The sequence below is a fragment of the Neolamprologus brichardi genome, chromosome 7, assembly GCF_056152115.1.
Source record: "Neolamprologus brichardi isolate AB-2024 chromosome 7, ASM5615211v1, whole genome shotgun sequence".
NCBI classification, from domain to species: domain Eukaryota; kingdom Metazoa; phylum Chordata; class Actinopteri; order Cichliformes; family Cichlidae; genus Neolamprologus; species Neolamprologus brichardi.
The window spans coordinates 40,673,696-40,687,168 of NC_142110.1; the positions used below are offsets into that span (position 1 = coordinate 40,673,696).

At 40.9% G+C, this 13,473-nt stretch overlaps 1 protein-coding gene across 3 annotated transcripts in view; it reads left to right on the top strand.

The window, feature by feature from the left end:
• Positions 1–13,473, top strand: part of palm2akap2 (PALM2 and AKAP2 fusion) — a 90,547-nt gene that overhangs the window by 50,244 nt on the left and 26,830 nt on the right. For all 3 annotated transcript variants that reach the window (XM_087843589.1, XM_087843590.1, XM_087843591.1), the window contains exon 9: positions 753–838. In XM_087843589.1, coding sequence (XP_087699715.1) covers positions 753–838 — 86 coding nt within the window. The remainder of the gene's footprint in view (positions 1–752; positions 839–13,473) is intronic.

Consider the following 13,473-nt stretch of genomic DNA (forward strand, 5'->3'; position numbering starts at 1 on the left):
GTTGTGACAGGCATAGTAGTAGCAGGAGTTTAGCCCGTACTATCAATGATTGTCCTGTAGAAGCCCAGTAGAAGTAGTTTCAGAATGAATCTATTTTGACAGATCCATGCTGATATTTTCTACTCCTACAGCAGTGTTGCTTCTTCATTTGCAGTGAGCATGGGTGTAAGATATGAAATCAGATGTAGTCCCAATGAGGAAGAGGGTCAATAAATGGGCAAAGAACCTAATCAAGAGAAACTACAGCCACAGCGTGTGATGAAGCATAAAGATTTACTGTCAGCGTAATGCTAGTGCAGATTAGAGAATTTTTAAAAATTAACAACAGACCACAAAGGCATATGTAGAGGCATATGAATCCGACCCATACATATTCCCAAAAGAATACGTTAGAGGCTTTATCTGATAAACTTTTAGAGTATCAGTATAGATCTGCATGTAGAATATTAGGCTAAAAGAGGGTTATTTATTTACTTCATAAGAAATATAAAGACGGTATTCAGTAAGTGAAACGCTCATAGTTTATACTGACTGATACGTTCTCAAGAAGTCAAACGTGGGATCAATCATTGTCCTGTGTTTTGTGTTTGGAAGTGTCATCAGAGGTTTGGTTTTTAAGCATTTCTAAGTATTGAAGCATGTAATAATTGTGTTAATTTTGATCTGATTATAGATCCACAGTGCAGGTCTTCCAAAGGTGAAAATTAATCTAAAATTTGGTACTAATAACTTCCTGTTTGTTTGTTTTCCAGTCTACAATCAGACATCTGGAGTTACTTTGACAACAGCAAATGGATGCCAATCTCCCACTGCAAACACAAATCTTCATACTGCTATGGTGAGTAAGATGTATACAGAAGTCAAGCAAGTTTAATTTAAAACTTCATATTGCATCTAGAAAAAGGGCAAGTGTTACCTCACAGTATTATTCACATAATGTGTTCAAACGTTAGTCAGAAACCTTGGTTTGATATATAAAGAGGAAAGGACTACCCCAGATAGCTCTCTCAATTTCAGTCAACTCATGGTCTGCAAGGTGCCCTTGTCCTACGGCTTCAAAACAAGCCAAAATCATCACCCATGCACTACCATGTTTGACAGTTGGTCTGAGGTGTTTGGGTTGCACTTGTCATGCAACTGCACGTGCCCCTAACCATCATAACTTTTATTTAGTACAAAAAAGCTAGCATTCATCCTCCAGCTTCACTGTGTTTATATTATACTAACCATAGCTGTGTGGCTAGCTACCAGTGTTGGGAAGGTTACTTTTAAAATGTATTCCACTACAGATTACAGAATACATGCCCCAAAATGTATTTTGTAACGTGTTACGTTACTCAATGAGAGTAATGTATTCTGAATACTTTGGATTACTTAATATATTATCAGGAGTTTTACAACTACATGAATGTACTATTGCTGTGTGATTTATTACTATTACTGAAGGATACTCGCCATACCACTACCAACTAGATGTTTAAATCTTAATATAAAATGAGTAACAGTAGGGTGGACATTAGGTAAGGCTGCACTTTTTGCAGCGTTCTCGTATAGAAAACTATTTCGTGCATATATAAAACAGGTCCGCGGTTCCAAACCGTAGTAAAGGGACCTCTGGCTAATACGGTGGGTTCTGTGTCGGGCTCGTAGCCGAAAACTAGCTTTACTTTGTTGTCTGGGTCAACTTTGCTAGCGAGAGACAGAGAGAGGTGTTGAAAGGCTGCTCCAACAGAACTTATTGTTTTGGAGGAAAACATTAACACAGAGTACAGTCGAGTCTTAATAGCTCACTTACAACTGGGCTACACTGCCCATGAGGCTACATTCTTTAGAGCTATGCCTGTAACACTCTGCTTATTGCCTTCATATTAAATAATTTTTTGAACAAATTTTTTTAAAAATATTTCTTCACGTCATTATGTGGGCCGCAAGTAGAGGTGACATGGGCCGCGAGATTGAGACACAGGCATCAGAGCCTCTTAATGCGTGATTTGTTTGGGTTTCCACCGGCGTGGATTTACCAAAAACAGAGAGGGTATAGCCTAACATATGAAACAGGAAAAGACCGCCGTGTAATCCATTTATTTCAACAAAGTAACTATATATACCACCTTTTTAAACGGTAACTGTAACGAGATACAGTTACTCATATTTTGTATTTTAAATATGTAACACCGGTACATGTATTCCGTTACTCCCCAACACTGCTAGCCACCATGTAGCACATCATTATACCAGCTTGCCCCTTCAAACATCAGTGCTATTTGGTTTTCTGTCTTCATTTGGAAGTGATAGCAGAGCTGTATGTTTCAATTCTTCTGAAATCCCTCAGTCAGATTGTTACATTGTTACACCTGTGTAAAGCATCCGTACTGATCAGTGTTCATTTGACTTTGGGACCAGAAGCGGACTTTGGACCTGGAAACGGCTAATGACGTCAGACTTAAAGACGGGATAACCCTCTTAAGTCCTAGCGTTAAGGGTGCACTTACTTTCTCACAGGACTACAATCTTTTACATGACTCTGCATTAAATTACACCAATGGTTAAAATGAGTAAAAATGTAAATTAAATGTAAAAAATATGAATAAAATATAACTAAAATTATTAAATAAAAACCAGTAAAAACTAGCTAGCTCTAGCTCAGTAGATGACATGGCATAAAACTGGACTAGACCATTCACTGTATAAATATAACTAGACTATTCTAGAATGTAAGTATTTCAGTAAATATTCTAACTTCAGAATCCTTTAGAGTTCTAGAGCAGTGTTTCTAGTGGTACTTGCGCTCTCTCTGGTGGTACGCAGGAAATTTCCTAAGATTAAATAATATACCATTGTGGAGGTATGCAAAGATGACATGAGAGTTCCCGAGGCTCTTCTGGGAGCCGGAGTCAACCAGAAAACGTCTCCCTGAGCGTGAGTCCTCTATGAAGAGCATCCTTTGCCTATCGCCAGCAGTTGCAGGCGCTACAGAGCGCTGGCGGGCTCGTTTCCCTGGGCCTTAAAACTGCAAATGCATCATTGAGATGAAGGAGATTTCATGCTGCCATCCCAGCCACCATCGATGAGTCGGAGGCCCCCAGGAGAATCGGTGGGGGCGCAGGAGATGCCGTCAGTGAATCAGGAACAATCGCCTGGATGTTGACGAGGCCAGCTCACACCGGCATCTGTCAGAAGAAGACGTGAGTGAAGAGGAATCCACTATCATCCATTTCTAGCAAGGACAGCATGCTCTCCATGAGCTCGAGAGCGGTACCATCACACGGCCCAAGAGAGAGAGGAGTTTCTTGACCTGCTCTGCATCTGAGAGGGAGTAGCACTGCAACAGCAGCAGCGCCTTGAGAGCGGTGTATTTCCCTTGGGTGGGGGCATCCCGGAGAAGGGTCATCACACGACAGGTGGACAGCGGAACGAGCGAAGCCACCACGTGATGGTATTTCGTGTCGTCGGCTGAAACGCTTCGAAGAGCAAACTGAGCTTCGACGTGCACGAATCAAGAAGGAGGGTTGTGAAGCCGAAAATCCGGCGGCTTAACCACCAAAGCAAAAATGAAAACATACAGCTCTGCTATCACTTCTGACATAAATGAAGACAGAAAACAAAACAGCAGTGGCGTTTGTAGGGTTACTGAAGTTGGGCTAGCTGGTATAGCTGGTATATAATGATGTGCTGTGTGGTGGCTAGCTACACAGCTATGGTTAGCACATTATAAACACACTTTTTTCACGTCACGCTTTGCGCCACGTTATTGTTTACATGAGATGAATTGCAGAATGGCAGATAGAGACAAAATACTGTTACTGTTAATCTTACTATCTTCAGGTTTTACACGCTTACGTATACACACGCAGTTACTGTCCCTCCATTTACAAAGTCAGAGGCATCACGGTGTGATTATTTTACGTGTAGTTGTTTTTTTCCTGTGTAATAATATTCAACGTTGCTATCAATTCATTTTTCAAAAAATGCCTTTCTGTGCAAAATGGGTCCAAAAATATAAACTGTGGGATACTGTTTGTCCATGATTTAGACAGGGGGAACAAATCGTGGCAGGATCAGCCTGATATTATTTGTATCCCACTGTAACTTTACTGTATAAAGAGCTAACATCTCCAAAATGTCAGGAGTAGTTAGTCATTACAGCAAGTGTTTGTGAACTAAAAATCAAGAATGTGGGATACTGTTTGTCCGTGATCTGAAGAGCCCAGTGTGTGCTCCCGCCGCAGGGAAAACCAATTCTGCAGGGGAGACCTACCTCGGCACTTGTGCAGGTGAAGCCAAAGGGAAGATATGCTTCACCATATTTTCTAGTCTTTGGCTTAGAATGAAGTTGGTTTGGAAACACATTCAGCTATGCTTCATCTCCTGTGTGGGAGCCCTGTGCTAGCAGTGTCCAAGTGTTTTTCTTTTCCATACCACCCCCCCCCCCCCCCCCCCAAACGGCTCTGCGCCCCCCTCCCCCTCAGGGGGTGGGCCCCACACTTTGGGAAGCTCTGACTTAAAGATTGGATATCCCACCTGCTGTATATGTTTTAATGCAGTACAGGATGTGACATATCATTATGTCACATCCTGTTTATGACTGTACTTTAATGTTGGTCATAAGGGTGGTACTTCAAGAGCCATATATTTTATGAGGTGGTGCTCATTGTGAAAAGTTTGAGAACCACTGTTCTAGACTGTTCCAAGTTGTTGTTCCTCAGAAAATGCCACATGAGCACATTTGAGAGGGAGGTGTTTGGGGGGGTTATCAGAGCAGGAGGTGTAGGGGCTGAGAGGTGGGGTACAGAGGCAGGGGAGAGAGTGGGGCCTTGCCGGGCTGCAGTCAGATTGTTTTGCGGCTGAATAAATGAATGAATGAAAGGCAGCATGGTGGTAACCTGATCCGCGCGGGTCGGCCTCATTGTGCTTGGCTGGAGCTCGCGCTGGCTGGTCGCTCTCCGATTGTCTCTGGAACGGGACAGAAAACACTCCCAGGACCTCGCGAGCCCTACATTATTCAGCGCGCGTGCCTAAAAAAAAGGTAGAGCTAGGGAGAGTGAGAGAGAGAAAAGGGGCAAGCGGAGAAGGGGGAGAGAGAAAAAGAGGAGGAGACCGCTAGTTGGAAAAGCTGGCGCGTAAAAGGAGCTCAGTCCCATCTCAGTCAGAAGCCACTGTTACCGTTATTACCGCCCTGGGAGCACGTGAACAACCGTTAGGCTACTTCTCTTGTTCGTTTGTTTTATTTAACGTCCCACCGGCGGTTGGTGCCGCAGTTTGAACTGAGGTGAACGCTGAAGAAGAAGAAAACGTAGGAAGAAAAGAAGAAGTAGCGGTTAGTCCGTTTCCTCCGCCGGTAAAAACCAAAAACTAATCCCGGTTATTATCCGCTAATTGGCCGGTTTTAAGGAGCTCCGGAAATCAGCGATTTGCTGCACATCAATCTCCACTCAGGTAGATTAAATTATAACATAAGTAGTTCCTAAAACATAGCGGAAATGTGTCTGCACAAGTTTATGCTGGGAACTCATTCAGTGAAAGTAAAACGGTTGCTTTGGGTGAATGGCGTGTGTGTCAGCTGGACTGGGGGGGGGGGGGGGTTCTCTGGGGTTTGTTAGCATGCTGGAGATGTTGTCAGCTGTGCATGTGTGTATGTATGTGCTTCTGGTTAATAGAAACAGAACCTGTAATTACACTGATTATCTTTAGAGCGGGAGGACACAGGATACTGCACTCTCCTCTACTGAGAGAAAAAGACAGGGACAAGCAAAGGAGGTCAGTGGACCAGACTGCTTGCTGCAGTAGTCTCTACAGCATGTCTATCTCTCTTTCTCTTTGTGCACCTCCTCCGCCTCCTCTGCATCACTTTAACCTAGATATAGGAATGACCTTAACCTGGTTTCCATCCCCCATCCAGCATACTGAATGACTGGGCAGAACCAGAGGGACGTTTTATTAATGCTGCTATCAGTATTTGTTTTTTTTTTTTCCGTGTTCCATTATTGTAGCTTCTCTTTTCTTGTATCTTAATGGCTCATTTTTCAAGGGCTTCTTCAGTTAGGTCACCTTGACCCTGAGCTGGAGGAGCAGCTGAGAAAATTGATGGATGTGCAGTTAAATAAAGGTCCTGCTATTGTGAAAAACATCTTGGTCAAGTTACAGTATACACAGTTTCTGCCACACCCCTGCCCAAACAAAAAACATAGGGTTTGCATTTTTGAAGACTAAGTATCTTATGTTAACATTTTATTTTAAAGGTAGTTACAGAGTAATAGGGGATTATAGTAATAAGGGAAGCTAGAGAAAGAGCTGCCAAATGAAACCAGACTTCATTTGTTTGCTGGAGATTTTTTTTTTCATTCTTTTCTTTGCTCGTAGCTGTTGCCAAGCAACTTGAAATTCTTTACTTTGGAAATCTTCTTGCTCACTGGTGAGTGGACATTGCTAAGGTGGATTTCTTTTTTTTGTAATCTAATCAATGAATGACTTGACTTGATCCTGGAAATGTTCAATTATCGTCATGCCGTTTTCAGTTTTCAATAGAAGCATATATTACTGATGTTGCAGCTGAAAGTAAATAAACAACTTAACTTGACCCTGTTTTCTCATCACTTCCAGTTTTGCTGATTGGTTTTGATCTCATTGATTGATTTTACTTCATGGTAGATTTTCTGCTGCTGGTACAATGCCAAAGGCACGATGGAGGCTTTGAACATTCTTCCAGTCATCTTGTAAAGAGATCCCCCCCCCCCCCCCCCCCACACACACATTTAACAGCATGTATTTACTTTTCACTTGGTTTACAAAGCAGTTTCAGTAATACAGGCAAACACAGCCAACTGGGAAGAGGAAGTAAAGAGGCCAAGACATCACCAAAGCAGTATGATCATGGGATTTAACTCAACCAGGAGTGAAATCTTTGGGGCTGATGCATAGACACATTGGTTTTTTTAAGTCCTGTTATGAAGCTGTTGTCACCTTGGATAATACTTCTTTCTGACTTTAATGGCTATAATTTATAAAATTTACTTTTTTAAATGTTGTGTACAGAATGGCCTGAAAGTAGCAAGAGATGAGCACATAAAGTCACCAGGAACTACCACATTAGGAAAAACAGGCAAAAATTGTGGTGTGTGCAAAACGTTTGCAACTGTATGCAATCAACTTGCGATCTTGCTGCCTTTGAAATGGTTGCTTCAAAGATAAGGACCAGGTCTATCAAGCCAGAACCTCATAGATTGGAAACTGAAATTACAGAATTCCTCCACAAATAGAGATGTAGTTGGTGCAGGTTGATGATTTAACTCCAGAAGGACAGAGATGCACTGTAACATTGTTTTTATTTGGGACTATAACCAGAATATGACTAATGGCAAACAGTTGAATTGAGGCCAGTCCACTGATGCAAAGAAATGAGTTGCGGAGGAGTTGGGTTTAGTCTGTCAGTACAGACTGACCCAGGTTGAGTGCAGTATTTGCAGCAAATATTTGCAAACCTTCACCAAACTGTCTGAGAGTGATTGCAGTCAATCTGAGTCAGATCTTGATTGTTTGGATACAGGTTGCCTCCCACCAGGTAACCTGTGCAAGTGCCTTCCATTAAGAATTGTTGCCCAGAGGTTAAGGATGTTGCACACTCAAACTTAGGCAACCAGTTGGTTAATTCAGCTACATATAATCACTCTCTGACAAAAAATTTAATGAAATTACCAGGCAACCAGTAATTATTCCTAGTAGCAAGGATGTTGCCACCCTATTTTTACGCTAGTATTGCCAAACTTAAAGTGATTACTGAGGTAACAGAGGAAAGGAGCCAAGGGCCGTTTTCCCATACTTCTACACTACTGGAAGCCTTTTTGCATCCAGAGGCACTTTTATTATAGTATTTAGAGGCTTTTTTTTTTTTTTTTTTGAGCGGGGGGGGGGGGGGGGGGGGGTTGATAATGATATATTTTATATAAGTTTACCTGGCATGTCCCACTTCAAAATCTAAAAGAAATGCACACCCTCATGCCTCCTGCAGTTGCTCTCTGGTCTATGAGTCAGGCCCATCCTGTAGCCGGAGAACCACTGTTTTATAGTAGTATAGTCCTAAAAAAATGTAATAATCAAAAACCATAACTGATTTAAATTTGACCACTGTGCGTATCAAAATATTCTCTTTGTGAAGCATAAAATTGTACCCACCATCCCAGCACACCTGTATAAAATATAATGGGGTCATAAATGATGTCACGAGCAGTGTTGGTCAAGTTACTTGAAAAAAGTAATCAGTAATTAATTACTGATTACTTCCCCAAAAAAGTAATCCCGTTACTTTACTGATTACTTATTTTCAAAAGTAATTAATTACTTAGTTACTTAGTTACTTAGTTACTTTTTAAAAACATGATTTACAACCTGAATAGGTGATAAAGCGATAGATCTTTCAGCCCAATTCTACTTTTTCTACATAATCCATCATACAAAATGTAATCAAATGGAAAAGTCTCTTTTTAAAACTTGTTTTGTTAGTTTTAATCTTTTAACTTTATGCATGAAGCAAAATTTTGCACATTCCAGCACATAATATATATATATATATATATATATATATATATATATAATTTTTTTTATTTTTTTTTATTTTTTTGTGTTTACACTCACTCTTTCAGATGCAAGTAAAACACAGCAGAAAATAAATAAAGTCAAAGACTAGCGGTCCTTTTGCTCTATTTTCACCTGTAAAGCAGGAGTAGAGTAGGCGGAGGTTTATCCTGGTGCAGGTGTGCTGCAGCGGTCAGTGGAAGGATACCGCAGTTTCTCTGTGAGTTTCCCATTACGTCGTAGCTACTCGGTGCTTGCTTGGAAGTTTAGGGGTTTTTTTTCGCTGTAAAAAGAAGTTTTCTTCCCACGCACAGCGGACACTAATGTTTTTGTCACTTTTTACGGAATCAAACTCAAAGTAAGGTCAGTACTTCCACGCTTTAAACGCTGCACGCTCATACTCTCTCCGCACTCGATATATGATCCATTGTTGATCTGCACACAGCTGTTGTCACGAACATCACACTCGCTTACGTCACTGTCATGAGACATTCTCGCAAGAAAATCACGGTTTTAGTAACGCAGTAACGCAGCGTTCCTACGGGAAAGTAACGGTAATCTAATTACCGTTTTTGCAATAGTAATCCCTTACTTTACTCGTTACTTGAAAAAAGTAATCGGATTACAGTAACGCGTTACAAGTAACGCGTTACTGCCCATCTCTGGTCACGAGGTCACTTTACTTTCCAGAAAGCTGGGTCTCCTGATGGCCTATAACTCTCACATAGAGTGACAAACCATCCCTTTTGCTGCAGAACTGCATCTTTGTAAAACACAGACAAATATCTTAATCAAGCCCATTGTGAGATTTTGGCCCTTGTCCATTGAGTAAAGTTCAAAGTTTAGAGGTAAACAGGGTTATGGTAGAGATTCAAGTCTGTTTTATCACCCAGACTCCATTTAGAATAGCTGTTCATGCGTGTTGACTATTTTGTTAGGTCATCATTTGAAATCGCTAGCTGGTTCTGGAAATAACGAAGCCACACAGCAAACTGCCAATTCAGGCAAACTGTTTGCCAATACCTCTGTTAGGCCCAGTGACAGAAAAAATCACAACCAACTCTCCAATTCGATTCTATAGTTGATGACAGGATGTATCTACCACATACTGAATGTCCCTTTGAGACAGTCAGTGGCTGTTAGAAAAGCACATTTTCAATCCACACCCCTCTCAGCACTATGGATAGTGCAAGGACATTGACAGGAACAACAAAGTTATCAGTAATGTCTACCTCAAATCTCTCCTACTTCCAGGAAACACACACGCACAATCACAGGTTATGTAACAGCTGTGTGTTTGATAATGCTGAGGCTTGCTGAGCCAAGAGTACACAGGAGGTGGAAATAGAAAAAGGGTCCTGCAGGAGGGATGGGATGAGAGAGGCCGACAGGTTGACAAAGGATAATAGATATGGAGAGGGATAAAGGATGGAGAGGTTAGTGATGGTGTTAGTTGGAACACTGGATGGAAAAAGAGTGAAGAAAATGTGAGAAAGGAGGTGGAGGATGCTGTTAAGAAGCTTGTCTAACCTCAAAGTTCTCAAAGTGTTGTTGACATTAACTGGCCAATCACTTTTTACCATCTGATTCTTTGATGGGCCTTCAGTAGCTGTTTCCGAAGACGAAGTCCAAATAATACAGTGAGTAGTGCTCAATGGATACAACACATTGTGGCAATACAGTAGACTGTGACCTCTTTGTACACAAATATTGAGTGTATTATCAGCTGACAATGACTGGATGACATGAATAGGAAAAGCAACATGTGGCTTGGGTGTTTGTGATGGAAAGCATGTCATGTGAAAGCTCCTCAGGCCAGTTAATGGACTGAGCCTTGAAAATTATTTTTTCCCAGCATATAAACAAAGCCTCTTCATTTCTGTGCATGTCTCAAGTAGTTGGAATTTTAAGTAGTTCTTTGGGGTGTGAATAACATTCTGTTGCTATTTTTGTTTAGCTCATAGGACTTGATGACAGCTAAAAGTGACTAAGGGACACAGTGGTGTCTTTATGATTCTGTTTTATTTAAAAAAAAATATTTTCAGCTAATAATGCAAAATAAGTTACCTTGACACAGTATGAAGAGAGCAGAGTTGAAGAGCTGAAAGGCCAAGGTGCTTTTGTCAGTTTTGATGTAGGTTTTCAAAGTATAATGGTCATTTTCTTTAATTTAAAGTGTATGCAAATGAAATCAATTGCAGGGGCTGTCAAGAGTTTCCACAGCTTTGATTATATGTACAGTGAAATTTAGCAACACACATGTTGCACACACAAGTAATGCAACAGAGCATACGGGTGATACCTACCCTTATAAACCCACCTGTTTTTTTCTAAAACTGTGGACATAGGTCCCAAAAATATTTGGATTCACCAAATCTATAAAGAACTATTTGAAAAAAACCCAAAAGAACTGCCCCTTGGGGGAGGTGATTGAGAATGGTCCTTCCACCTACTCTAAAGAGTCTGGTAGCTTATTTAAAAGAAATCTATGCATTTTTCTGTTATTTCATACCATTTCACAAACAACACTTGATTAAGCATCAATTCAATTCAATTCAATTTTATTTATATAGCGCCAAATCACAACAAAAGTCGCCTCAAGGCGCTTCATAGATACAGAGAAAAACCCAACAATCATATGACCCCCTATGAGCAAGCACTTTGGCGACAGTGGGAACGAAAAACTCCCTTTTAACAGGAAGAAACCTCTAGCAGAACCAGGCTCAGAGAGGGGCGGCCATCTGCTGCGACCGGTTGGGGTGAGAGAAGGAAGACAGGATAAAGACATGCTGTGGAAGAGAGACAGAGGTTAATATCAGATATGATTCAATGCAGAGAGGTCTGTTAATACATAGTGAGTGAGAAAGGTGACTGGAAAGGAAAAACTCAATGCATCATGGGAATCCCCCGGCAGCCTACGTCTATTGCAGCATAACTAAGGGATGATTCAGGGTCACCTGGTCCAGCCCTAACTATATGCTTTAACAAAAAGAAAAGTTTTAAGCCTAATCTTAAAAGTAGAGATAGTGTCTGACTCCCAAATCCAAACTGGAAGCTGGTTCCACAGAAGAGGGGCCTGAAAACTGAAGGCTCTCCCTCCCATTCTACTTTTAAATACTCTAGGAACAACAAGTAGGCCTGCAGTGTGAGAGCGAAGTGCTCTAATAGGGTGATATGGTACTACAAGGTCATTAGATAAGATGGGGCCTGATTATTTAAGACCTTGTATGTGAGGAGCAGGATTTTGAATTAAATTCTGGATTTAACAGGAAGCCAATGAAGGGAAGCCAAAACAGCAGAAATATGCTCTCTCTTTCTAGTCCCTGTCAGTACTCTTGCTGCAGCATTTTGGATTAGCTGAAGGCTTTTCAGTGAGTTTTTTGGACATCCTGATAATAATGAATTACAGTAGTCCAGCCTGGAAGTAATAAATGCATGAACTAATTTTTCAGCATCACTCTGAGACAGGATATTTCTAATTTTAGAGATGTTGCGCAAATGGAAGAACGCAGTCTTACATATTTGTTTAATATGTGCGTTGAAGGACATATCCTGGTCAAAAATGACTCCAAGGTTCCTCACAGCGTTACTGGAGGCCAAGGTAATGCCATCCAGAGTAAGAATCTGGTTAGATACCATATTTCTAAGATTTTCAGCGCCGAGTACAATAACCTCAGTTTTATCTGAATTAAGAAGCAGAAAGTTAGCGGCCATCCAGGTCCTTATGTCTTTAAGACATTCCTGCAGTTTAAGTAATTGGTGTGTGTTATCTGGCTTCATGGATAGATAGAGCTGGGTGTCATCTGCATAGCAGTGAAAATGTATGCTATGTCTTCTAATGATGCTGCCTAAGGGAAGCATGTATAATGTAAACAGAATTGGTCCTAGCACTGAACCCTGTGGAACTCCATAATTAACCTCAGTGTGTGAAGAGGACTCTCCATTTACATGCACAAATTGGAGTCTATTAGATAGATATGATACAAACCACTGCAGTGCAGTACCTGTAATACCTGCAACATGTTCTAATCGCTCTAATAGGATATTATGGTCAACAGCAGGACAAGCACAGATATGAGTCCACTGTCAGAGGCCATAAGAAGATCATTTGTAACCTTTACTAAAGCTGTTTCTGTGCTGTGATAAGCTCTGAAACCTGACTGAAACTCTTCAAATAAACCATTCCTCTGCAGATGATCTGTTAGCTGTTTGACAACTACTCTTTCAAGGATTTTTGATATGAAAGGAAGGTTGGAGATTGGCCTATAATTAGCTAAGACTGCTGGGTCTAGAGATGGCTTTTTGAGTAAAGGTTTAACTACAGCCAGCTTGAAGGCCTGTGGTACATAGCCGATTATTAGAGATAGGTTGATCATATTTAAGATCGAAGAATTAATTAATGGCAGGACTTCTTTGAGCAGTTTTGTAGGAATGGGGTCTAAAACACACGTTGATGGTTTGGAGGAAGTAATTATTGAAGTTAACTCAGAAAGATCAATTGGAGAAAAGGAGTCTAACTTAACATCAATGGTACTAAGAGTAGCTGTAGATAACATTACATCTGTGGGATGAGTATTGGTAATTTTTTCTCTAATAATAAAAATTTTATTTGTGAAGAAGTTCATGAAGTCATTACTAGTTAACGTTAAAGGGATGGTTGGCTCAAAAGAGCTCTGACTTTTTGTCAGCCTGGCTACAGTGCTGAAGAGAAACCTGGGGTTGTTCTTATTTTCTTCAATCAGTGACGAATAGTAAGCTGTTCTGGCTTTGCGGAGGGCTTTCTTATAAAGCAACAAACTATTTCTCCAGGCTAAATGATGATCCTCTAAATTTGTGACATGCCATTTCCTCTCCAGATTACGAGTCATCTGCTTTAGGGTACGTGTTTGAGAATTATACCACGGA